The 27,360-nt window shown below is 44.2% G+C and overlaps 1 protein-coding gene across 3 annotated transcripts in view; it reads left to right on the top strand.

Annotated features, from left to right (window-relative positions):
* PLXDC2 (plexin domain containing 2) overlaps positions 1–25,153 on the top strand; it is a 968,372-nt gene extending 943,219 nt beyond the window's left edge. For all 3 annotated transcript variants that reach the window (XM_029588733.1, XM_029588732.1, XM_029588734.1), the window contains one exon: positions 24,331–25,153. In XM_029588733.1, coding sequence (XP_029444593.1) covers positions 24,331–24,447 — 117 coding nt within the window. In that variant the 3' untranslated portion in view covers positions 24,448–25,153. The remainder of the gene's footprint in view (positions 1–24,330) is intronic.
* The last annotated feature ends 2,207 nt before the right edge of the window (positions 25,154–27,360 follow it).

Below are 27,360 nucleotides of genomic sequence, written 5' to 3'. Positions count from 1 at the left end.
TACAAATAGTAAAGGGAATAGGGGATTCCCTTGTCTGGTTCCTCTCTTCAGCTTGAAGCGAAACGACAGGGACCCATTCACCAGAATTTATGCAGTGGGATTAGAATATAAAGTACCAATATAATCAAATATGCGACCAATTAAACCCATGAGCTATAAGATGTATTTCAAGAAAGACCAAGAAACTCTGTTGAATGCTTTTTCAGAGTCAAATCCCACTGTTGGAGGGCCTGGTATGGATCCTGTGGAACATAGCTCCAACACTAATAACAACTTATACATGTTAATACTGGATTTTCTTCCATGGACAAAGCCAGCCTGGCCTTTATTGACTAAAATAGGCAGAATATATTTTAATCTATAAGCCAAGACAGGCATACATTTTAATATACAGAAAGCAGCCAAAGTCGGGTCTTTACCAGATTTAAGAAGGACCATGGTCACTGGATTTCATTCAGATTCAGGCATAGAAACACTATTTGCCATACTTTCAAATAAAGCCTTCAAATCTTCCATAAATAAGTCCTTCAAAGATTTATAATAATTGGCATCCAGTCCATCAGGTCCTGGAACCTTAAAACATTTCAAAGAACGTATAACATGTAGGATTTCCATACTGTTAACCGAGGCATTTAGCCTATGAGCATCAGTTTCAGAAATATGAGAAAGATGAACATTTTTCAGAAATTCCTCCCTACAAAAAGAATTTTCCATTTCCACTGTGTATAGAGTAGCAAAGAAATCTCTGAATATGAAACAAATATCTTTGGGAGAATAAAGCAACTAACCTCTCAAATTTGTAATACCTGCAATATACTGTGAGCCCTGTTGGTCCTTAGTAAGATTCGAAAAAATGCTATTAGCTTTATTCTCATAAAAATAAAATTTGTGTCTAAGAGATTGAATAGAATATCCTGCTTTACAGTGCAGCAAATCGTTCATTTTATGTTGGGCAAGAAAATATTCCTGTTTATGTAGGTGGGATCGTGATTGTATCCAGAGTAATTTGTTTGCCCCAACTTGTTTATCTAAGTCTAATATATCAGCATTCTGGCTTCTTTTCTTTTTAATCAGATAACTATTTATTTATTTATTTATTTATTTTATTTATTTAACATTTTTATATACTGACATTCGTTAATAACATCACATCGGTTACCATTTAACAAAAAATGCAGCCACAAAGGCTTTACAGTGGAACTGATTATGAAACTGGGGGGAGGGAAAAACAATAACAGGAGCTACTGAGTGGGGACTAAGAATGGGGGTGCAATTATAATTAGGAAAGGAAGGTAATACACTACAATACAATATTCTTCTTAATATTATATACATAAATATTAATGTTCTTTAAGTACATTTATCTTCTTTAACTTATGTACAGGCAAAAATGTGTGATATTAATGTCAGGGGGGGGCTGTAAGTAGATGGGGGCAGACATTGATACATTTGAGATATCAAAGTCAGGGGGGCTATACGATGAGGTGACAAACATTGATAAATTGCTGGTAACTAGAGATGTGAATCGTGTCCTCGATTGTCTTAACGATCGATTTCGGCTGGGAGGGGGAGGGAATCGTATTGTTGCCGTTTGGGTGTTTAAAGTATCGGGAAAATCGGGAAAATCGTGAGCCGGCACACTAAAACCCCCTAAAACCCACCCCCGACCCTTTAAATTAAATCCCCCACCCTCCCAAACCCCCCCTAAATGCCTTAAATTACCTGGGGGTCCAGCGGCGGTCCGGAACGGCAGTGGTCCAGAACGGCCGTATGGCCGGCGCCATTTTACATACAGAAAATGGCGCCGGCAGGAGATCGACTGCAGGAGGTCGTTCAGCGGGGGTTCCGGACCGCCGCTGAAAGACCTCCTGCAGTCGATCTCCTGCCGGCGCCATTTTCCGTACGGAAAACGATTCGCGGCAGGAGATTGTTTTCCGGACCCCCGCTGGACCCCCAGGGACTTTTGGCCAGCTTGGGGGGCCTCCTGACCCCCACAAGACTTGCCAAAAGTCCAGCGGGGGTCCGGAATGACCTCCTGCAGTCGAATCGTGTTGGTCTATGGCCGCCGCCATTTTGCGCTGCCATTTTGAAAAATGGCGCCGGCTGAAGACAACACTATTCAATTGCAGGAGGCCGTTCCGGACCGCTGCTGTTCCGGACTGCCGCTGGACCCCCAGGTAATTTAAGGCATTTGGGGGGGGTTCGGGAGGGTGGGGGATTTAATTTAAAGGGTCGGGGGTGGGTTTTAGGGGGTTTTAGTGTGCTGGTTTTCCTGCCCTCCCCCTTCCCCCAATTTACGATTTTTTGACGATAAATCGGGGGAATTGGTATTGTATCGTGGCCCTAACGATTTTTGACGATTTAAAATATATCGGACGATATTTTAAATCGTCAAAAAACGATTCACATCCCTACTGGTAACATCGATTGATATGTTGCTAGTAGGTGAGTACACATTATACAATTTGAAACAGAGAGTTGTGAAAATTATGCTAGGGGAAGGACAGTGAATGGTGGAGAGGAGGAGCGAGCCGCAGAGTAGGTCTCAGGGGTAAGCTTGCTTGAACAACCAAGTTTTGAGTTTCTGCTTACATTTTTTTGGGCAGAGTTCTTGGCGTAAGCTGATGGGCATGGAGTTCCATAGCGCAGGACCTGCTATGGAAAGTGAGCATTCCTTGGTCGAGGTAAGATGATGAGTTTGGGGGAGGGTGTTTGTAAGGTGGCAAGATACTGCGTACGGGTGGGTCTGGTGGAGGAACGAAACTGTAGGGAGTCGCTGAACCAGTGCATATTTGGATTGTGGATTGCTTTGTGTATGAGTGAGAGTATCTTAAAGTGAATCCTGGCTGCAATGGGAAGCCAGTGGGGTTGCTTCATGATGGGGGTAATATGCTCCTTTTTTGTGGTGCTTCTTAAAATGCATGCTGCGGCGTTTTAAAGCAGTTGAAGTAGGGCGATGGTATTTTTGGGAAGGCCTAGTAGTAGGGCGTTTGAGTAATCTAATTTGGATAGGATGAGGGCCTGTAGTACTGATCTAAAATTGTTGAGATGCAGTAGGGGCTTTAGTTTTTTTATTGTGTTCAGCTTGACGTAGCAATTTCTTAGGGTGGAATTAATGAATTTCTTTAAGTTGAATTCTGTGTCAATGGTAACGCCTAAGTCCCATACTTGTTGTGAAAAGGAAGGGAGTGAAGGGGGGTGTTAGAGGCTGAGGGGTTGAGACTATGATATGGGGGTGCGATGATCATGAGTTCCGTTTTGTTGGTATTTAGTAGGGGTGTGCATTCGGATTGACCGCATTAGTAAAACGCAACTCATATTTTTTTTTTACTTAAAAAATTGATTCAACATAAACGATCGGATTTCCCACATATCGAACATAGATATGTTCGATATGTGGGAAATCGCGATTGTTGAGCCAAAATAAAAATATAAACCCCCTCCCCCTCCTTAATCCCCCCCCCCCCCGACTTACCACAACTCCCTGGTGATGGAGCGAGGAGTGAGGACGCCATTTCTGCAATCCTTGGCGAGAAGCATGTGACGTCGGCGGCACGTCGAGTGACGCCGGCGTCACGTGATTCCCGGCGAGTTCGCGCCGGACGGCTCGTTCGGCCCAAAAAGAACTTTTGGCCAGCTTGGGGGGGCCTCCTGACCCCCCCAAGCTGGCCAAAAGTTCTTTTTGGGCCGAACGAGCCGTCCGGCGCGAACTCGCCGGGAATCACGTGGCGCCGCGTCACTCGACGTGCCACCGACGTCACATGCTTCTCGCCAAGGATTGCAGAAATGACGTCCTCACTCCTCACTCGATCACCAGGGAGTTGTGGTAAGTCTGGGGGGGGGATTAAGGAGGGTGAGGGGGTTTAAATTTTTTTTTGCACATATGTACATATACCCAACTCATTGGATTTTTTTTATGTCCATATTGGCCGCAAGTGGGACCCCCTTTCGGACATAAAAAATATGAACATAAAATTTTGCTCTGCACATCCCTAGTATTTAGAGCTAGGTTGAGTTTTGTAAGAAGGTCATTGATGGAGGAAAGGGCATTATCCCATGTTTTCAGAGCATTGGAGAGGGTGTCTTTGATGGGTATAAGGATTTGCACATCGTCGGCGTATATGAAGTGAGGTAGGCTGAGATCTGAAAGGAGATGGCAGAGGGGTAGGAGGTAAATATTAAAAAGTGTGGAGGATAACGAGGAGTCTTGCGGGACACCTCATGTTATATTGATGGCCCTGGATTCAAAATTACCTATTTTAACTTTGAAATGTCTGTTGGAGAGCTAGGATTTAAACCAGAGGAGTGGGATCCCTGATATTCCAATTTCAGGGATGTTGCCTCTCATTATGGCTTTCCCTGCCTCCCAATACAGTACTGGATTATGCTTGTGGATAGCATTATGGAGCTCATAGTCCTGCCAACGCTTTTGTAAAAATTTAGGGAACTCTTTATCTAGAGACAAGGATGGAGGCTTTTTCCATAAAGAAGGTGGAGAGGAGTCTGAACTACAAGACAATATGCAGGAGACAGGGCTATGATCAGAGATGACCATGTTCTCAATTTTGGAGATGTTCAAGTGACTGAACAGCCTCTCTAAGTATTAAATATAATCAATATGGGTACATGTATTGCGGGCCCTGACCTGATGAATGTAATCTTTAGAAGTAGGATTTAAAATTCTCCATAAATCGAGGAGCCTCAAAAGGGAGCACAAAAAGTACACCTTTATTAGGATTCATGGATTCATCTCTTCGTATCGAAAATCTGTCTGTACCAGGGACCACAAAACAGTTCAAGTCCTCACCCAGCATGATAGGAAATTCCCCTAATGAAAGCACTTGAGAGTAGGGATGTGAATCGTTTTTTGACGATTTAAAATATCGTCCGATATATTTTAAATCGTCAAAAATTGTTAGGGCCACGATACATACCAATTCCCCCGATTTATCGTCAAAAAATCGTAAATCGGGGGAAGGGGGAGGGCAGGAAAACCGGCACACTAAAACACCCTAAAACCCACCCCCGACCCTTTAAATTAAATCCCCCACCCTCCGAACCCCCCCCCAAATGCCTTAAATTACCTGGGGGTCCAGCGGCACACTAAAACACGGCACGCTAAAACCCACCCCGACCCTTTAAATTAAATCCCTCACCCCAAATGCCTTAAATTACCTGGGGGTACGTAGCCTTAAATTACCTCCGTAGTGGCGGTCCGTAGCTAAATCGGGGGAAGGGGGAGAGCAGGAAAAGTGGCACACTAAATCGTGTGTTCTTCAGCCGGCGCCATTTTGCAAAATGGCCGCCGCAAAATGGCAGCGGCCATAGACCAAAACGATTCGACGCAGGAGGTCGTTCCGGACCCCCGCTGGACTTTTGGCAAGTCTTGTGGGGGTCAGGAGGCCCCCCCAAGCTGGCCAAAAGTTCCTGGGGGTCCAGCGGGCGTCCGGGAGCGATTTCCTGCCGCGAATCGTTTTCCGTACGGAAAATGGCGCCGGCAGGAGATCGACTGCAGGAGGTCGTTCAGCGAGGGTTCCGACCCCCGGAGCTTTTAAAACTTCTGTCCTTTTCCCCATCGCAACTGGAGTGGGAGGTGGAGGCCACTATCAGCTTCAATTTTTAATTATGAAGGCAATTTTTAAATAACTTTGGAAATTTCCCTCCTTATATATTCAGTTTATGTCAGTAAGCAATATCTAATATATTTTATACATTATGAATGACTCTGGAGTGCATATCATTATTTTTGTTATGTCGTACAAAAATTAAAGAGAAGTGCATGAGGGTCAGCAAAAGCTTTTTAGACTGTAAACGGGTCCACATTCCCTGAAAGGTTGGGAACCTCTGTTTCTCTTTATTCTGCTGCTTTTTGCCTCTCTTGCCTGCCCGTCTTCTCTCACTCCTATGTAAATACCATAAACACTTCCTGGAGTCAACACCTTTTATGATATTTAGAGTCATTGTACTAAAGTTCAATCTAAGGGGGAGGGGGTGTGGGTATGCGGTCCACCCTGGGGGACAGCCGGGAAGTCGGCGGCCGGGAGCGGAGTCCATCTCACTCACACTAGAAGAAGAGGGAGGCCTCCAGGCCACGAGCGGTGGGAGCACTGAGCAGCCACCTAGAGCGCCACGGGTCTGGAGCCGGCAACTGCATAGCCTTTTCTTCTTTCTGCCCCCCGGCCCGGAAGAGTAAGTGGTAGGTCCACACGTGCAGGATGAAGGAAAGGTCATGCAGTTGCTGTTTGAAGAAGGAGGAAGAGCAACAGTGCTGCCCCTCACCCTCCCCACCGCAGATTGCAGGAAGTAGAGCTGCCCCAGCCCCATTCCGCCTCAAGAAAAATGAGTCCCCGTCTGCCCTGGGGTCTGAAAGAGGAAACTGCTGCTGTGCTTTTGATGGGGAGCGGGGTAGGAAGTGAGAGTGTGTTTGTGTCTATGTGTGTGTTAGAGTATGTCTGTGTGTGTGTGTGTGTATAGGAGTAAAGGTGCATGTTTGTGTGGGAGAGAAGGAGCTGTCTGAAGGGGTGTGTATATATGAGAGAGAGAAATGGAGGGAGCCTGTGTGCAGGGATGTGTTAAAGTGTGCGCAAAAGATAAAGAGAGCCTGTATGAAGGAGAGAGGAACTGGAGCTCACTGGGCAGGGAGAGGAGGGATGGAGAAGTGAGTCTGAGGGGAGGTCCCAAAGGAAGTATCCACCCCTGGTGCCAAATACTTTAGGTACGCCACTGAGTTCAGTAAAGCTAATGCAAGCATCAGCATGCGTTAAAAGTCTGTGTTGTCTATCACAAGTGATTAATAATGCTGTTGCCATGCATAAACTAGCTTGCATTAGTGTTAATGGGAAATCTATGTGTAGCCCCCTGCTTTGGGTTTTGTAACCTAAAATGGTGCAGGGAACACTTTCAGTCCTGGGGCTAAATCCTTACACAGCTCCTGGGCGTGATTCTCTGAATGTGTGGGGGAGGCCCGAGGCTTACAGAGGGAAAATCTCTCTCCTTCTCGCTCTCTCTCCTTCGGGTATACTCCCAGTTTGTTGACTATTTTACCCAGTCTGTGCTCCAGCACCAACGACTCGAGTAGGTGTTCGAAACCAAAGCTTTACTGTAACAAAATATTCAATGTCAGTCACAGAAATCCCCTCATTTCATCTTCAGAAACAAATCCAAATGTGAATACAGTCTCAGTCCTGTTCCTCCTTGTGAGTGACCCTGAAGTTGGCAAGCAGTAGGATAACTCTTCTTCCAGGTGGTAGAAGCCAGGGTCCTCGTAGAGGACTGTCTCCCCCAGGAGCAAAGTCCCTCAGGAAGCAAAATGTATTCCTCTGTTCTTTCTCCTGGGTAGGAATGGTGGACAAAACTTCATCCTAACAAAAAGGAAAAAAATAATCTCCAAAATGCATTATTATCCCTTCTTGTATTGCAGGTAAAGAGCCACAGTTTTTTTCCCCCCCTGACCTCCTCCAGGTGAGGGGTAGAGGTGAGTGAAATCTTCCTGAAGCCAGGCATAGTGATTCTCCACCAAAGCAAAACCTGTACAACAGTCTTTCACTCCACTGAGACAACCCCTTCCAGACCGGTTTGTTACTAAACAGGGATGTCCCTCTTCCTTGTCTCCCAGGTGTTAGGCAGTGGGGCCTAATTTTGGAGACTGGGGCACACTTCTCTTTCCACAAAACGACCTCAAAATTCCCAGCTGTAACTGCTGCCACACTGCTTTTTCTCTCCGCCTGCTTTTATACAGGCTGGGCTGCCCAATCTAGCAGCTTCACTGGAGGTGCTGGCCAGGAATAGTCTGCCCCCTCCTACTCCCTAAAGCCTAACCCAGGGACACATGGTGGAGATGTAGGCTAAAAACGTAATGAAATGCAAAACGTTGCAAAATAGCTCTTTACCTATAAGTGCAATAAAAATAAAAGCACGCACATTGTAATGCACAAAATATAACACAGATGCCATAACACAAACTTAACTGCTTCTCCCCAAAATGTAATTACATTTTTCTGTTATTATCCTCATTTACATGTGTATTTTCACTCACATGCTTTACTGTCTGTGCTAATGATTTCCTTTTTCATCTCGTTAACTTTGGTAATTAATATGCATGTAAAACACTGCATGTATGCATGCTAATGGATGATGTTAGAGCAATATTGTACATCAGTCCCTTTGTGACAAATCTGCTGTCAACTTCTGTTGAATTACTACTACTATTTCTAATTTTAAAACGAGTGCGTGCACCCATATGTGGGTGCATGGTCATATGCACATAAATTTTATTATCAGCCATGCAAGTATGCGTGTTACACAAAGAAGCATTATTTATTTTTATATACCGACATTTGATCTGAGATATCACATTAGTTTACATCCCTATCCCCAGAGGGCTTACAATCTAAGGGGGTCATTTTTCAAAATGTGGTAAGGTGTTTTTGCATGCGTTAAGGGCTTATCACATGTGATTGCACCATATTGTATGGTGCAAATATGGGAGGAGAGTGGGTTAGCCTCTGTGGGGGGGGGAGGGAGGGAGGGAGAGGGAGAGAGAGAGAGCAAGAGAGAGAGACTGACTGGCCATAATGGTATGTGCCATAGGCAGGTATTTGTATCCCTATGATAGGCCCACCTAGTAACTCGAGGTGGGGATTAGGTAAGAGTGTAGGGGGTTAGGGGCCACTTTGACATTCTACGTGACACCTACGAACAGAACAGTGGACTCTTGTGAAGATTTGCTGGCCTTCGGAGTGAGGAAACTCACTCCAAGATGAGATTTGGGCAAGGTTCTCTCCACCTAGCTTGATGTTACCCAGGTAGAGAGTCCATCAAGCTAGGTGGAGAGAACCTTGCCCAAATCTCATCTTGGAGTGAGTTTCCTCACTCCGAAGGCCAGCAAATCTTCACAAGAGACCACTGTTCTGTTCGTAGGTGTCACGTAGAATGTCAAAGTGGCCCCTAACCCCCTACACTCTTACCTAATCCCCACCTCGAGTTACTAGGTGGGCCTATCATAGGGATACAAATACCTGCCTATGGGACATACTATTATGGCCAGTCTCTCTCTCCCTCCCTCCCCCAAGTGTCTGGGATCATTAAAAACTGGTCCCCCAGTGGTTGAATGCAGGAAATACAACAGGTCTTGCACTTATCACAGAATCTGAAATGGTATCACAGGTAATTAGTGCACATTGTGATAAATGTTACATTAGCATAAAACACACCCCTTTTGCTATCGCATGTGGTACTTACCGCATTTTGATAAATCCAGGCCTGAGGCATTTATTTAATATTAAAGCTATTTCTTCATGTTTCTCCACACATTACTCCTTGTTTCCTTTCCATTGGATCTTCCTCCTATCATTATACATCTGAAAAATGTTCTGCCACCTTGCTTTACCTCATAGGTAATCCTTTCTTCTGCTTGACTTTTTATCTTCCTGATCTCCTTCCTTGTCACCCTTAGCTTCACCAGATATTCTTCCCTGAGATGCTCTTTTTGGGAACCTTTGTATTTCTTGAACACTGTTCTTTTTGTATTTATTTTTTTTTTAGCCAACTCCGAGAACGAAATCAGTTTCTTTTTCCTCTTACTCTTGTTACTTTTCTTACTTAGAGAGTAGTTTTCTTTGTAATAGCTCCTTTTAATATGGCCCACTGTTGCTCACTTCACCCATCATCTCTCTCTCAGGTTTCTAGTTACTCATCAAGATACTGACCCATTTTACCAAAGTCCGTAGTTTTGAAATTCAAAACTTAGGCCTGGATTTATCAAAAATGCACTAAATACCACATGTGATAGAAAAAGGGACCCATTTTACCAAAGTCCGTAGTTTTGAAATTCAAAACTTAGGCCTGGATTTATCAAAAATGCACTAAATACCACATGTGATAGAAAAAGGGATGTGTTTTATGGTAATAGGCAATTTGTGCTAATACCTATGTGAAGAGCTAAGTTACTGCAAATTGTGATACTGTTTTTGCACTTTGAGATAAGTACCAGAATGTGGCATTTCCTACATACAACCACTGGGGGGACCATGTTTACAGAGAGAGAGAGAGAGAGAGAGAGAGAGAGAGAGAGTAGCCATAATGCCCTAACCCTAGATAATTATTTATATCTCTATGGGAGGCCCACCCAGTAACTCGAGGTGAGATTTAGGTATTAGTGTAGGGGGTTAGGGGTCACTTTGACATTCAGTGTGAGACGTACGAACAGAACAATGCTCTCTTGTGAAGATTTGATGACCCTCGGAGTGAGGAAACTCACCCAAAGATGAGATTTGTGCAATGTTCTCTCATCTCCCCCCCCCCCCCCCCCCCCCCCCCCGAGGTGCTTGATAGCTAGGTTGGCTCTCTGGGAGCTTCAAACTACCAAAACCAGCATCCACAAAAAACATCGCAACAGGTGATTACAGCCATAACGCAAGCTATCGCACAGCTTAATGCTACTGAAAACATTGTAGCTAAAATCGTCATTAAAGTCATGCGATAGGGCTTCACAAAATTGTAAGCCCACCCCTAACTCCCCCTCTTTTTTGGATTTGCATTGCACCATACGATATGATGTTATCACATGCGTTAAAGGCATTTTCGCATGCGTTAAGGGCTTATCGCATGCGTTAACGGTGCTTTTCGCATGCGATAACGCCTTAACGCATGCGAAAACTCCTTATAGCATTTTGATAAATGAGGGGGTTAGACCTTTGTATGACTTCTCTCTATCCTGGTTGTGGTATCAAACCACACTGTCTGATAGAGATGTGAATCGGAACCAGAACCGATCAGATTCCGGTCCCGATCCAAATCTTAACATTTTTATCGCCCAGCCCGATTTGAGTTCTGATTATCGGCTGCGCCCGATCCAATAATCAAAACACCCTCCCAAACCCCCAAAAAAGGTTTTAAAATTACCTGGTGGTCCAGCGGGAGTGCGGGCAGTGATCTCCCGCTCTCAAGCCATCGGCTGCATTAATAAAAATGGCGCCGATGGTCCTTTGCCCTTACCATGTGACAGGGCAAAGGTAGCGCCGGCGCCATTTTGAATATTGGCAATACAGCCTGAGTGCAGGAGATCGCTCCCGGACCCCCGCTGGACCCCCAGGGACTTTTGGCCAGCTTGGGGGGCCTCCTGACCCCCACAAGACTTGCCAAAAGTCCAGCGGGGGTCCGGGAGTGACCTCCTGCACTCGGGCCGTATTGCCAGCATTCATAATGGTGCCGGCGCTACCTTTGCCCTCACTATGTCATAGGGGCTGACCGTCGGCCGACGGTCAGCCCCTATGACCTTCAGATGCTAGTGCATCTGAAGGTCCGTCCTCAGCCAGTAAATCCTCCAGGCCAGGTTTCCGGAAACCCTTATACTGGCAGAGGAAGTATTATCCTCCAGCCTCCCGGGCTCCTATGCCACACACTGGTCAAGGGGCCGTCCTTACCAGCATCGAGTCCCCAGACCCCAGCCAGACCCCAGCAACCCCTGGCCATGGGCTTTTGACTGGCGGTGAAGGAAAGGAAGTCAGTTGATCGTTTCCCTGGCACTGGATTCCCCGGTGGGAGGCAGGCTCCTTGGCTACGCCCATTGCTGGGAAGAGATCACGTAGGACCGCTGGGTCCTTGCCATTATTTGCCAGCGGTACTGTCTGAACTTCAGCCAACTCCTGGAGACCTCTCCCCCATGTCCATCATGGGGTTCTTCTGCCCATCAGGTCATACTTTGAACAGAGCTCGACACCCTCCTTGTGGTGGGCGCGGTGGAACAGATCCCTCACCATCAATAGGGCCGAGGGTTCTATTCAAGGTATTTCCTCATTCCGAAAAGGAATGGTGGCTTGCACCCCATCCTCAACCTCAGGGCATTGAACAAGTTTCTTGTAGGAGAAAAGTTCAAGATGGTCTCTCTGGGCATGCTGATCCTGCTCCTCAGAGGAGGAGACTGGCTTTGCTCCCTTGATCTCAAGGAGGCTTACGCGCACATTGCAATCATCTCCAGCCACCACAGTACCTCCGCTTCATAGTGGGGAAATCACATTACCAGTACAAAGTGCTGCCCTTTGGGCTGGCATCAGCCCCCTGCATTTTTACCAAATGGTTAGTGGCGGTTGTTGCCTACCTCAGGCATTGCTCAGTGCACGTGTTCCCCTACCTGGATGACTGGTTGGTCAAGAGCAACTCCCATTCAGGAGCCTTGTATGCTCTGACCTTGATGGTGCATACGCTGTAGACAGTGGGGTTCATCATAAACTTCCCCAAGTCTCATCTCTGTCCATCTCCCCAGTTAGGCTTCATTGGCACCAGACTGGACACCGTGCAAGTGAAAGCTTTTTTGCCCCGAGACCGAGCGATCGCCCTTGCCTCGCTGGCTACCCTTGCCTGGAACAGTCAGAGGGTGCCTGCTCAACTTCTGCTCCGCCTGCTGGGCCACATGGAGGCATCCATCCATGTGACCCCTCTGGCTCGCCTCTGCATGAGGAATGATCAATGGACCCTATGGCCCCAGTGGTGGCAGGCTTCCCAGGATCTTGAGGCACCTGCCTTTGTCACGGGCTCTCTAAGAATGTCTCTTTCCTGGTGGGAAGATCTCTCCAACCTGGAAAGGGGGCTTCCCTTTCAGCCCCCTCTGCCTCAGGTGATTCTCACCACAGATGCCTCCCCTCATAGCTAGAGAGCCCATGTGAACTATATCCACATGCAAGGTCTCTGGACTGCCTCCGAAGTCCACTGCCAAATAAACTTCCTGGAGCTTCTGGCAATCCAATATGCCCTGTGGGCGTTCAGGGACCAGTTGTCATCCAAGGAAGTCCTGATTCGGATAGACAATCAAGTTGCAATGTGGTATATCAACCAGCAGGGGGGCACGGGCTCATTCCTCCTCTGCCACGAGGTGGTGCAGGTGTGGACCTGGGACCTTTCACAGGGCATGTTGCTCCTAGCGACTTACATGCCAGACCATATCAACGTGCAAGCGGATCGCCTGAGCTGTTCCTTCCAACCACATGAGTGGTCCCTCAACCCAGAAGTAGCGGCCAAATTCTTTTTCTGGTGGGGTACGCCAGATGTGGATCTCTTCGCCTCCCCATTCAACCACAAGGTGAGCAAGTTCTGCTCCCTGGTGCCAGGGGGGCTGCCTTCTGCCCTGCAATGCTTTCTCCCTCCACTGGGAGAAGGGCTTGCTGTATGCTTACCTACCTCTGCTGCTCCTCTCAGCAGGACAGGGGGACCATGATACTCATGGCGCCTTCATGGCTCTGACAGGTTTGGTACTCACTCCTGTGGGGCCTGTCAGTGTGGGTGCCCATCCGGCTGGGGACAGAGCCCAATCTCATCTCACAGAATCAGGGCATCTTGTGCCATCCCAACCTCCAGGTGCTGGCCCTCATGGCTTGGATGTTGAGCGCGTAGCCCTCCACCCCTTGGGGCTCTCGGACTGTGTCTCCCAGTTCCTGGTAGCATCTCAAAAACCTTCCACTATGAAGTCCTATAGCTTAAAGTGGTAAAGATTCTCCATTTGGTGTTCGGGTCATGATCTGGATCCTTTCTCATGCCCCCTTACCCAGCTGTTAGACTATCTCTGTCATCTGTCTGAGTCTGGCCTTCAGACCAGCTTTGTCAGGGTGCACCTCAGTATGGTCAGCATGGTGTCGTTGGCAGGTCCGTTTTGGTGCAACTCTTAGTGGGCCACTTCATGCGGGGCCTGCTCAAGCTGAAACCCCCGCTGCAGCATCTGGTTGTGACCTGAGACCATAACGTGGTCCTGGCGTGGCTCATGCACCCTCCTTTTGAACCGCTGCAGTCCTGCGACCTGAAGTTCCTCATCTGGAAAGTCATATTCCTGGAGGTGATCACTTCGGCTCTTAGAGTAGCGAGCTTCAGGCGCTGGTCATATATGTACCATACACGAAGTTCTTTCACGATCGTGTGTTTCTAAGTACACATCCCAAGTTTCTGCCCAAGGTCGTGACTGATTTCAATCTCAATCAGTACATCATCTTACCCACCTTCTTTCCAAGGCCTCGTTCCCACCCAGGGGAACGAGCTCTCCATACCTTGGACTGTAAAAGGGCCTTGGCCTTCTATCTACCCAGCTCATTGTGTCCTTTGATTCCAACAGGCTGGGAGAGGCGGTGGGTAAACAGACCTTGTCAAACTGACTGGCGGATTGTATTGCTTTTTGCTATGCACAGGTGGGCTTCCTGCTTGCCGGCAAAGGCTCACTCTGTGCGAGATATGGTGACATTGATGGCACACGTACGTGCAGTCCCTGTCGTCGAAATTTGTCAGGCTGCCACCTGGAGTTCTCTACACACGTTTGCAGCCCACTACTGTCTGGACAAAGATGGACGTCAGGACAGTGCCTTCGGTCAATCCATCCTGCGCAAACTATGCCAGTCCTGCACCCACCTCTTCAAGCTTCTATGGGAACCAGACAATCCCTTGCTGGCCTTCAGGACCTCAGTTGTGTTGTGCCTGTTGGCACCATGTTCAGTCACTGCTGATATCTCCAGTTCATGGGGACAGTCTGGAGCTTTTTATTCACCCATATGTGAGGACTACCATCCTGCTTGACCTAGGAGAAAGTGCAGTTGCTTACCTGTAACCGGTGTTTTCCTAGGACAGCAGGATGTTAGTCTTCAGGAATCCCACTCGCCTCCCCATGGGGTGGGTTCACCTTTTGTTTGTTGTTTTATTATTTTATTTATTTATTTCGAAGTTTTTGATATACCGCGGCACGTTAATAACATCACCTCGGTTCACAATCAACAGTAAATCAGCAACAAGCTTTACATTTGAAAAGAGAATAAACTCGTGTACATAATATGTACACATGAGTTTATTCTTTTATGTTTTCACTCATTTATGTTTTCACTCATATTTTCACATTTATGTTTTCACTCATATTTTGCTATGTTACTAGACTGAAGGGGGACCTCATGTGGATGACGAGCATGCTCAGTTTGAAAACAGTCTCTGGAATTGCTATCTCCCCAACATCCTCTTCAGTAAACATCGAAGCAAAGATATTGTTTAATTTTTTGACGATGGCCTTTAACACCTCAATCATCTAAGCCATCCCTCCTGGACATCTGCCTCCCCGTGCTCTCAGCACAAGACCCACCGGGGTCTGGGAGAGCCCTGCTAAGCCAGGCCACGCGGTTTGCCGACGCCCTTGGCCCGCCCTCGAGCCCGCCCACATTGACGACATCAGCAACGGGGCAGGAAGCTTTAATTTGACCTGCAGACCGCAGGTACTTCCTTTTGAGTCCTATCGCCATCCCTCCTGGACATCTGCCTTCCCGTGCTCTCGGCACAAGACCCACTGGGGTCCAGGAGAGCCCTGCTAAGCCAGGCCACGCGGTTTGCCAACGCCCTTGGCCCGCCCTCGAGCCCGCCCACATCAACGTCAGCAACGGGGCAGGAAGCTTTAATTTGAACTGCAGACCTCAGGCATCGCGCGCCGAAGGAGCGCGACTAAGGGGCCTGCCCCTTAGTGTGCCCCTTTGTGCCCCCCCTGTGCCCTCCCCTACCCCCCCTCCCAACCTCCCCCCCCGCCTTAAAAATATTTGTCCCGCTACCTTATTACCTCCTTAGTTGTGCTTTGTACCCTTTTGGTTTAGTCATAACCCACTGAGATTATTCACATTTACCCTCAACGTATACCTTCCCTTACCTTACTCTCTTTGCTCCACTTCCCCCTACCTTCTCTTTGCCCTATACTTGCTTACAATGTCAACTTTCACTATCCCTTGCATTCATCATCCCCTCTCCAGACTTCGCTCCCCCCACCCCCACAAGCTACCCCCATTGCGCAAATCCCTGGTCCCCATCCTCACCTCCCCCTTGACACAGCTTTTAGGCCTCACCACTCTCTTCGTAATATTATTCAATGCACAATCCCTTTCAAAAAAAATTCCCATACTCGACGACATTTTAACTGACTGCAAGCCAGACATCTGTGCAGTCACTGAGACCTGGCTAAAAGACTCTGATGTCGTCCTCATTAACCAACTCCCCTTGTCTACCTATGAGATATTCTCCATCCCAAGACCTAAGAAAAGAGGAGGTGGACTCCTCCTTGCAGACAAGAAATCCCTTAACCTCAAACGTGTCCACCTAGACACACCATCTAAACTTGAAATTGGCTTGTTCAAATCCCCAGACTTACAAGTCTGCCTAGTCTACGCTCCACCCACCTTTCTTGAATCCAACCCCTCACCCCTCATTGAACTTATTGCTGACAACATTGATATTGGTACCCCTTCTATCGTCCTTGGAGATTTCAATCTTCATGTTGACTCCCTACCTCTGACCTCTTCCTGTGAAACCTTCCTCAACTCCCTCCATGCAATAGGATTCCAACAAATCATCTCCTCCGCCCCCACAAAGCTGAGCATACTCTAGACATGATTTTCATTAATTCCAGCATTCAATCTATGAGCACCCCCACCTGCACTCCAGTCCCCTGGTCTGACCACTTTCTCATTGAATCCCACCTCTCTCTCACCTCCTCATCCTGCAGTAAATCCACACAAAGCTCTACCATCATCTCCAGAAAAACTTGTGCCAGCGATGAGCTCATCTTAGCTCTCTCCACTTCCCTGCCAAAACTAAATTGCTCTGACCCAGAAACTGCCCTTGCCTCTTGGACTGACATTACTTTGGACATTGCCAACAAACTTTGTCCCACTTTCAGACGAGTGCTATCTCTGGACTCCAAACAAACTAACCCTTGGTACACGTCTGAGCTTAAATCAATGAAAAACAAACTCAGACAGAAGGAGCGGATATGGCGCAAAGATCCTTCCCCTCAACACATGTCCAGCTTCAAATCAGCCCTACATTGCTACAGGATCACCACCCTTAAACACAAACGAGACTTCTGTGCATCCAAAATCCATGAATATAGGTATAATCCCAAGGCACTCTTCTCATATGTTGCAAGTCTCACCAAATCTATCCCACCTTCTATCCCTGACTCCGAAGCCTCTATCAAATGTGAAGAAATAGCCCACTACTTCCATAGTAAAGTAGAGAAGCTACTCTCCAGATTCCCCAGTAATCCGCTCCCACCACCACTTTCTATCTCACCCCCTACCACCCTTGCTTCCCTTGACCTCCCATCCTCTAAAGAAATCGAGTCCATTCTAAAAAAACTTAAACCTGCCTCCCACCCTTCTGATACCATTCCCACTAAAGCACTCTTAGGTATCCCGAACTCCATAGCCAAAGTGATCGCCGACATCATTAACTGCTCACTCTCCACAGGTATAGTCCCCGACACCCTCAAGCAGGCAGTGGTTAAACCCCTCCTCAAGAAGCCTTCACTAGACCCGAAAGACCCTGCTAACTTTCAGCCCATCTCTAACCTCCCTTTCCTTGCCAAGATAATGGAAAGAGTAGTCAACACACAACTTATGGACTACCTCGAAAATCACAAGATCCTTCACCACTCACAATTTGGTTTCCGTAAATACCTCAACACGGAAACCCTCTTACTTACTCTATCTGACCACCTCCTCAGAGGAATGGACCATGGGCAATGCTACCTCCTTGCCCTCCTTGATATATCCGCTGCTTTTGACACCATTAGTCACAATCACCTCCTCTCCCACCTTTCTGACATAGGCATCTCTGGCCTAGCCCTCCTTTGGTTCAAATCCTATCTTTCGAACAGAAAGTTTTCTGTCAAAATAGGTAATACCATGTCCACCCCACACTTACTCTCTCAAGGAGTCCCACAAGGCTCCTCTCTCTCTTCCACCCTTTTCAACATTTACCTTACACCACTCTGCCACTTACTTTCTGACCTTGGTCTAAAGTTCTATCTATATGCTGATGATGTCCAAATCATCATACCTATTCACAACACTCTCTCTGACGCCTTAAAACACTGGAAAACCTGCCTCTCAGCTATAAACTCCCTACTCACTAACCTTCACCTCGCCCTCAACACTAACAAAACGGAACTCCTCTTCATTTCCTATCACACCACACCGAAAACCTCCCTGGCTAATGATCCCTTATTTAAATCTGTCTCAGCGCAACACTCTGTAAGAGACCTTGGAGTCATCCTAGACCAACAGCTAAATCTGAAGAAATATGTCAGCTCCATCCTCAAAGAGGGTTTCTTTAAACTAAATGTTCTAAAAAAACTAAAACCCTTATTACACCTCCACGACCTCCGTACTGTCATACAAGCCACCCTCTCCTCCAAACTGGACTACTGCAACTCCCTCCTACTAGGGCTCCCCTACTCGACCATCAAACCATTCCAAATGCTCCAAAATGCCATTGCCAGAATCATCACAAACACCCGCAAAGCCGACCATATCACCCCCATCCTTAAAGATTTACACTGGCTACCCATCCCCTCTCGTATTCTCTACAAAACCCTCACCATCATCCACAAAGCCATATACTCCCACAACTCAAACTGGCTTGAGCTCCCATTCAGCCTTTCTCACCCTAATCGACCTACCAGAACAAACTATAAGGGAACTCTTCATGTGCCTCCTCTCAAAATAGCACAACTCTCCAATACCAGGGATTGTGCCCTCTCCATTGCCGGCCCTACGCTGGAACTCTTTGCCCACAGCTCTCCGCCTTGAACCATGCCCCTTTAAATTCAAAAAGAAACTAAAAACCTGGCTATTTAGACAGGCCTATCCGGACTAACCCCATTGTTCACTTCTATCTGTAATACCAGCCAATGATCCCTGTTTTTGAACTATTGTACATAACACCTGCTACCTCCAGCAGCCAGACATTATCATATTCTTGTTCATATTTATACTTTTGATATTAATGACAGTATATTATTTGTCACTATACGAGCATTTATTATTATTATTTTTACCTTACGTTGTTAATGACTATTCTGCAGTTTAAACCTTCCTTCTCCTCTCTATCCTTTCATCCCCTACCCCCCACCCTTGTTTGATGTATTTCTTTTCCTTTCTCTAGTTACAATGTGAACCGGCATGATGTACCCACTAATGCCGGTATAAAAACGTTTTTAAATAAATAAATCTAATGGTCCAAACAACTCCCTCATAGGCTTTCTGCTTCAGATATATTTTTTAAAGTTTTTATTGTGAGTTTTTGCCTATACAGCCAATTAATTTTCAAATTCTCTCATAGCCTGTCTTATCAGTGTCTTACATTTAACTTGCCAATGTTTATGCTTAATCCTATTTACTTCTGATGGATCCTTCTTCCAATTTTTGAATGAAGATCTTTTGGCTAAAATAGCCTCTTTCACCTCACTTTTTAGCAATGCTGGCAATTGTTTGACCTTCCTTCCACTTTTCTTAATGTGAGGAATACATATGGACTGTGCTTCTAAGATGGTATTTTTTAACAATGTCTCTACCTGTTGACACTTTTTACCTCTGTAGCTGCACCTTTCAATTTTTTTAACTATTTTTCTCATTTCATCAAAGTTTCCCTTTTGAAATTGTATTGCTACAGCCATGAATTTACTTACTGTCCCCTTTTCATTCATTAATTCAAATTTGATCATATTATGATCACTATTGCCAAGCGGCCCCACTACCATTACCTCTCTCACCAAATCCTGCAATCCATTGAGAATTAGATCTAAAATTGCTCCCTCTTTCATTGGTTCCTGAACCAATTGCTCCATAAAACCATCATTGATTCCATCCAGAAACTTTATTTCTCTAGCATGTTCTGATGTTTCACTTACCCAGTCAATATTGGGGTAATTGAAATCTCATAAACATAGTGCAAGAACAAAGATACAGTTCCATCCAAACTTCACAATTATTTTTATTGTAAGTTCAGGTATTTATAGTTCATTTAAGTAAGGCAACTCCAATCAAGTGAACATGAAGAATATTTATAAAGTCCCCCGACGCGGTCCGCGTTTCAGGTGAGCTGCATCAGGAGGGACCACAGCGAAATTTTTAGTCTTTAGAGTTGACATCAGGAGCGCTCCTGATGTCAACTCTAAAGACTAAAAATTTCGCTGTGGTCCCTCCTGATGCAGCTCACCCGAAACGTGGACCGCGTTGGGGGACTTTATAAATATTCTTCATGTTCACTTGATTGGAGTTGCCTTACTTAAATGAACTATAAATACCTGAACTTACAATAAAAATAATTGTGAAGTTTGGATGGAACTGTATCTTTGTTCTTGCACTATGTTTATGTGATTGCTTGCTTATGTGCAAGGTCGCTTCTGCTGATTTCTGGGTAATTGAAATCTCCCATTATTACTGCTCTACCAATTTGGTTTGCTTCCCTAATTTCTCTTAGCATTGTACTGTCCATCTCACCATCTTGGCCAGGTAGATGGTAGTATACTCCTATCACTATACTCTTCCCCAACACACAAGAGATTTCTACCCATAAAGATTCAATTGTGCATTTAGTCTCATGTAGAATCTTTATCCAGTTGGACTCTATGCCATCCCAGACATAAAGTGCCACCCTGCCACCAAGATGCTCCTCTCTGTCATTGCGATATAATTGTACCCTGGTAATAGCACTATCCCATTGGACATCCTCTTTCCATCATGTCTCCGAGATGCCAATTAAGTCTATGTCATCATTCACTGCTATATACTCTAATTCTCCCATCCTATTTCTTAGAATTCTGGCATTAGCATACAAACATTTCAAACTGTGTTTTTGTTTGTATTAACATTCTGCTTTTCAGTTGACAGGGATAAATTGGAATCTTTTTAGCTCAGGTGAGTTTTTAATTACAGGCACTTGGACTACTTTTCTTATTATTGGAACCTCTCTGTTGGGATGCCCTAAATCTAATGCTTCATTAGTATCCTTTGTAGATACCTCCCTCCAAACCATGCACTGATGAGAGACTGTTGACTTTTTCCTTTGATTTAGTTTAAAAGCTGCTCTATCTCCAGCAGCCTGGTTCCACCCTGGTTAAGGTGGAGTCCATCCCATCAGAAAAGCGTCCCCCTTCCCCAAACAGTTCCCCAGTTCCTTACAAAACCGAATCCCTCTTCCTTGCACCATTGTCTCATCAACACATGGAGATGCCAGAGGTCTGCCTGCCTCTGGAGACCTGCGCATCAAACAGGGAGCATTTCAGAGAATGCTACCCTGGGGGTTCTGGACTTCAGATTTCTACCTAAAACCTAAATTTGGCTTCCAGAACCTCCCTCGCACATTTTCCTATGTCGTTGATGCCCACATGTACCACGATAGCCTGGCTCCTCCCCAGAACTGTCTAAAATCCTATCTAGGTGATGCATGAGGTCTGCCACCTTTGCATGAGGTAAGCATGTTACCAGGTGATCCTCACATCCACCAACCACTCAGCTGTCTACATTCCTAATAAACGAATCACCAACTATGATGGCCGACCTGTCTCGTCCCTCCTGGACAGTAGCTCTGTGAGACACAATCATGGTTTGAGAGGATAATGCACCACCTGGAGAGCAGGTCCTTGCTACAGGATCATTTCTTACTGTACCAGGTTCATGCTCTCCAATCATGAAAACTTCCTCCTCCAAGGCAGCACCAGGGCTGCCAGACTGGAGTTGGGACTTGGCTACGATGTCCCTGAAGGTCTGATACATATATACACCTATCTGTCTGTCTTATCTCTTCCAGGTCTGCCACTCTAGCCTCCAGAAATTTGACTTATTATCTGAGAGACAGGAGCTCTTGACATCAGATGCACACGTGGGAGGGTTGAGAAATACAAACCCACAATCTTCTGTTTTTGCCTGCCTTTCTACCTATTTAATACAAAACACAAAATTCCTGGTTTTTGCTTGTCCTCTGACTAGCTATTCAATACAGACACACAAACACACTAAATAATGTACCCCAATAGTTTTAATTCTCCCCAACAATTTTAAGTTTTAAAAATTTCCCCAAGCAGTACTTACTGATTCTTTTCAGCCACCAGCACGGTGATTCTCTCCTCTCAGTGCTCCCATTAGCATCTTTACTTTCTTCTGTAGATGCATTGACTACCTGGTCTGCATTTCTACAAGCTGAGGATCCTGGAAGGCATTTAACTATTATGTCCCACTCAAAATGAGTTCCAGATTAGTTCTTTGATGACTGAGTGTCCCAGCAGAAGGTGCCCTCTTTTATAACATTTCCTAATGTTTAAGGGTTTCTGGGTGTCTTCTTCCTTTTCAGTCAACACTTCATTTTCTGTTGCAGGAGCATCTTCATTCTCTAATGCAGAAAAAGCATTGTGTAAAGGTATCATTGGGGATAACAGATGTCTCTTTGTCACAGGCCTTATTCTATCAGAGCCCACCATAATCCATGTATTCCTGGATTTTAGTCTCTTCTGTGGAAGTTGTGGAAGATATCCTGGATACTGCTCAGTTGAGGAGACTGGGTGTCTGTGGGCACAGGTCTTATTCTAACAAAGCCCACTGTAAACCACTTTTTCTTGGATTTCTGAATCCTCTGTGGGATTTGAGAGTGATATTCTAGATACTGCAATGTAGGAGAGGCTTTTTGAAGCCTAGACAATTCCACTTTCAGATGAATCAGCTCATTTTTCATAGCAGACAGCTGAATGCAAATTGGACAACTCTTAATTCTCCAAATGGTATGCCTTGGGACATGAGTACCAACATGAAAAGACATTCTATCATAGTGAGAAAGACTTGTGTTGTGTTAGTACTTATTCTATTATTACTCACTTAATTTAAGTCCTTGATAGAACTATTTAAGAATAACAAAACTAGGGGTAGGTGGGTGAAGGGCAGGAAACACGGGATTGAAAGTACAACAGCAGGATCAGAGATAAATAAATCCTGGAATGCCTCCCTATTTCTCCCCCTGATCACTTCTGAAGGGACAGAGAACAACCAAAGCTGTACTATAGCTCTTTAAATCTAATTACCCCTCAGCTAAGCTCTTGAGCACTCATGCCACACTTGGTGCTGCTTTGTCCCTCTCATACAGCATTGGGATTCATGCCATTGTTGTTGGTGCCCTTTGCTCCATTTTTATAGCCTTGGGATGATTTGGCCAGTCTTGCTGCCTTTTTGCTCCTCTAATGGTGCATTGGAGAACTCCTGCCACTGCATACCATTTTGCCCCAATCCAGGTCCTTGGGATCTTCATGTCACTTATGGTGCTACGTTGACATAGTCTTGATGTGTTGGCATGCCTTCGCCATTTTAATGATGTCTACCCACCAATTTTGTGAAAAATGATTAAAAAAAACAAACATGTCAGCCCAAAATAGCTTGCATTGCTTCCCTCGTTGACTATATTGGTAAATGAATAAACAAATAAAATACATTTTTTAAAATTTGTAAAAACCTAATGAATGACTGTGAGCTATGAAATGAATGAATGAAATGAAATATATTTTTGACTCTGCACATGCATAGTTTTACTGGGATAATTTTCAAAGCAGACTTACGTCTGTAAATGCATATTGAAAATTGATGTAACTTATTTGCATATTTGCCAGCTAATTTATGTATGATATTACATTACCCCCTATATATTTTAGGTTTGCTTCTCACAAATATCTGTACATGCTTCCTTAAGTTTAAAAATTGGAATATTTTCTTTATAGTGGAAATGAAAAACTCTAATGACCCAATATTGAATTCCAGTCTGCTAATCAGTGTAGAAAGTATTACTATCATTTATTCATTTCACTTGAAACTCTAAATTGAATTGCATTCTGGTGTTCATCTTGTGACTACAGTTCATATTACAGCACTATCAATAGTCTTGTGATAAAAATGAGATAGAAAGCATTGACTTACTAAATCTGCCCTATTTTTCAAAGCTGGAGATGGCATCAAAGTAAATTCCTATCTAAAGTAAACTACACACAGCTCAATATTTACCTTACTATGGGAAAATATTTTAGTTATGACAATTTATGTTTTATATAGTCTCTTGTTAAATTTGGACCAGTGCTGTTTAACATATTGATTAATGATCTGGAAAAGGGAGCAATGAGTGAGGTGATCAAATTCAAACTTGCAGATGATACAAAATAATTCTAAGTTGTTAAGGAAATTCTGTACAATTCATGATTAAAAGTCCCTGCTCTTAGCTCTAGCTTCTTTTATTTTTTTTTTTCTGTTATTGAATCATTTCATTTTCAAAAGCATAATTTGAGCTGAACAAAATGCAAATTAGCTTAATTTAATTTTATCATATTAAGTCTGAATAGGTAGAAGTCTAGAATTTGTCTTTTCTTTTAGGGAGGTGCTTCTATTTTATATGTGGTTCTCATTTTGTCATAGATAAGCAATTTTCAATTAGAAGACAATTTTAGAAAATGTAATTTTTTTTAATGTAATTGTTTTTAAGAATCATGTTCACAATGTAAATCTTTTCTTTCTGTTTTAGCGGCGTCCAAGCAGATGGCCTGCCATGAAGTTTAGAAGAGGTTCTGGACACCCTGCTTATTCTGAAGTTGAACCAGTTGGAGAAAAAGAAGGATTTATTGTATCAGAGCAGTGCTAAAATGTTTAGGACATAACACCAGTATAGGCTTACAGGTGTGAGACTTTTACTTTGCCTATATTCTTCAAATACAAGGAGCCCAAAGCTACTGATGCCCAACATACAGAGGGTTTCTGAATCAGCCTTCACCAAGAAGACAGACACTGGATTACTACTGCATGGTAGTCTTCCTTAATGCAATGCTATAGGTTACTCAGAGCACATGATGTGGACAGCCGGTCTACTTGGAAAATTACCATTTGCTTGGCTTGAATATAGGGTTGATGCATAGGATTTGAGAAACAAATAATTTGAATACTACCTTTCTTCAAAAGTAATTTTCTAATGTCTCAAAATTAAATTTAGTTATAGCTTTGTAACTTATTGGAAAAAAAAACAAACAAACAATGATCAGAGTTAACAGAATTGCTGAGGAAATAGATTCATGCAGGTAAACACAAAACCATTTTTTCTATATTTTTACAAATAAACAGGGCCATTCATCAAAGTATGCTATCGCAGCGCATGGCGCAAATGCAAATTTATTCAAAGGGGTGGGATTAATGAAAATGAGGGGCATTATTACACCATGCAATAGTGTAACATACACTGGAAATAACTACACTTTTTTTCCTGGCATTAAGCTGTGTGATATGCCCAAAACAGCTGTAATGCAATTTCTGAGAGAGAGAGAGAGAGAGACTGAGACTCTAGGGTAGCACATATAGTAGAGATGTGCTTCGGGTAAAAATTTGTGTCGGGATTTGTTTCGGCCCCCCCCCCCCCCCCCACAGGAATTTTGTTTTTCCCATGGTTCGGGGGGGGGGGTTTTGGGGGGCCCCGATTTTCGGGTTAGTGTGCACTATCTGGAGTTAGTGCATGCTAACTCCCAATAGTGCGCACTAACTCCCGATAGTGCGCACTAACCTGGCAAAGTTAGTGTGCACTATCGGGAGTTAGCGCACACTAATTAAAAAATGAATTTTTCTGAAATTTCGGAAAAAATTCAATCGTTTTTTGGTTCTCCCAAACCATTCCGAATTAGGCAATTTTGTTGACATTGCCTAATTTGGGAAAAACATTGCACATCCATAACTATTCATACTGCTATAGGAGGGCCAGCTACTAACTCGAGGTGAGGTTTTGGTGGTGGTTTAGGGGGCCAGTTTTACATGCAGAGTGAGACATACGAACACCAGAGTACATCTCAGTGAAGATTTGATGTCATTTGGAGTGAGGAAAGTCAGACAAAGATGAGATTTCTGCAATGTTCTCTCGCCCTAGCTTAATGGACTCTCTCCCAGGGCACTATCAAGCAAGGGCGAGAGAACATTGAAATAATCTCATCTTAGTCTGACTTTCCTCACTCCAAATGACACAATTCTTCACTGAGGTGTACTGTGCTGTTTGTACAGCTCATTCTGCATGTAAAACTGGCCCGAAAACCCTACACCACCACCAAAACCTCACTTCAAGTTACTAGCAGGCCCTCCTATAGTGATATAAATAGTTGACTACTATGAATATCTTGCAGAGAGGTTCTCTCTTTCTCTGTCTCTCTCAACTACCTATACAAAGCATGCAGTAATTCTAAAATTATCATAGCTACACCCCTTTTTCTTACCACAGACATTATCCATGTGAAAATTATAGCATTTTGATGAATGTAGGGGAAAGGTGGCAATAGAGTAATCATGTGTGACATCCAAGCGTATATAATTAAGTTGGCAATATCCTTATAGTTAAATGCATCTCTAGACATGAATGATAAGTAAATATCTTGCCAAGGATTCCTGACACACACAAAAAAAAACCCTATAATGTTCACAAAACCTGAGGAGTATTACAAAATTTGCTCTGTATCTTTTAATAAGAATGCCATTAGATTTTCCAACTTCATAAAACATTCCTAAGACATCAGCCAATATAATGCCATTATTCACTTGTATTTATACCTCTAAAAAGATTTTAAATGGAAGAAATCATGCCATGAGAAGAAATTTGACAGCAAATATTATACGTCAGTGTTTTTGGAGCTTATTCTGAATCACTAGTGGAATGATTATATTAAGTTACAGGGATTAATCACAGGAGTGCCTCATATATTGCTGGGGCTCCAAATTTGATCATCTTTGTGACCCTTATGAATGTATTATAAACATCCTTATTATTAGACTGACTTTCATTTCTAGTATAATCACACTCAATAAAAATATTATGGCAATATTTGTTAAGAAGTTTCATCATTGCCACATCAAAGGAAACATTCCCTCAATAATAATAATAAAGAAGTGAGGTGACTAATTTGTGCCTGATTTAACAATACATTCGGCAACTAGCAAAAAACAAAATGTCCCTACTAATTAAATGGGTGTTTTTGATTGACCAATGAAGAAGCTATTTTAGGAAGCTGAAGGAAGAAAAAGCTGAATTAGGTTCTCCCACAGGACATTCTCTCAATGTTGGCCCTACCTCTTCTGGTGTTTGTCCTAATTTCTGGACTTCTTCACATAAAGGGTTTTTGATTTTTATTTTTTTTTCGCAAAAATGGTGATATAGAGCTTCTGCACACCAAAATGTTTATTAAATAATGTCCTAAATAGTAGATCTGAGAGAAAAAGTCTAACATTTTTGTTAGTTCTCATGTAACTACTAGAGTCTTAGTAGGTTGTTATAGTTTTTAAAGAACCAACAAAAAAACTAAGGCAGAACATGAGTTTATGAAAACACACATCTAAAGACATGGCATATGTGGTTTCGAAAAACTCATGCAATACAGCATCATTTTTTGAGGTCTTTTAAAAGAGATCCCAACCTAGAAATACCACAGTTTTCTCTAGGACCATTACAGCTACTAGAACTGCACTACGCAAGTGCTTTGCAAATCATGTATCTATTTCATCTTGACAGCTTAAAATGAAAGCTCTTAGCTTA

Source organism: Rhinatrema bivittatum, chromosome 2 (genome assembly GCF_901001135.1).
Source record: "Rhinatrema bivittatum chromosome 2, aRhiBiv1.1, whole genome shotgun sequence".
NCBI lineage: Eukaryota > Metazoa > Chordata > Amphibia > Gymnophiona > Rhinatrematidae > Rhinatrema > Rhinatrema bivittatum.
Note: the sequence above shows the minus strand (reverse complement) of the source record. Positions and strands in the feature narration are given on the sequence as shown.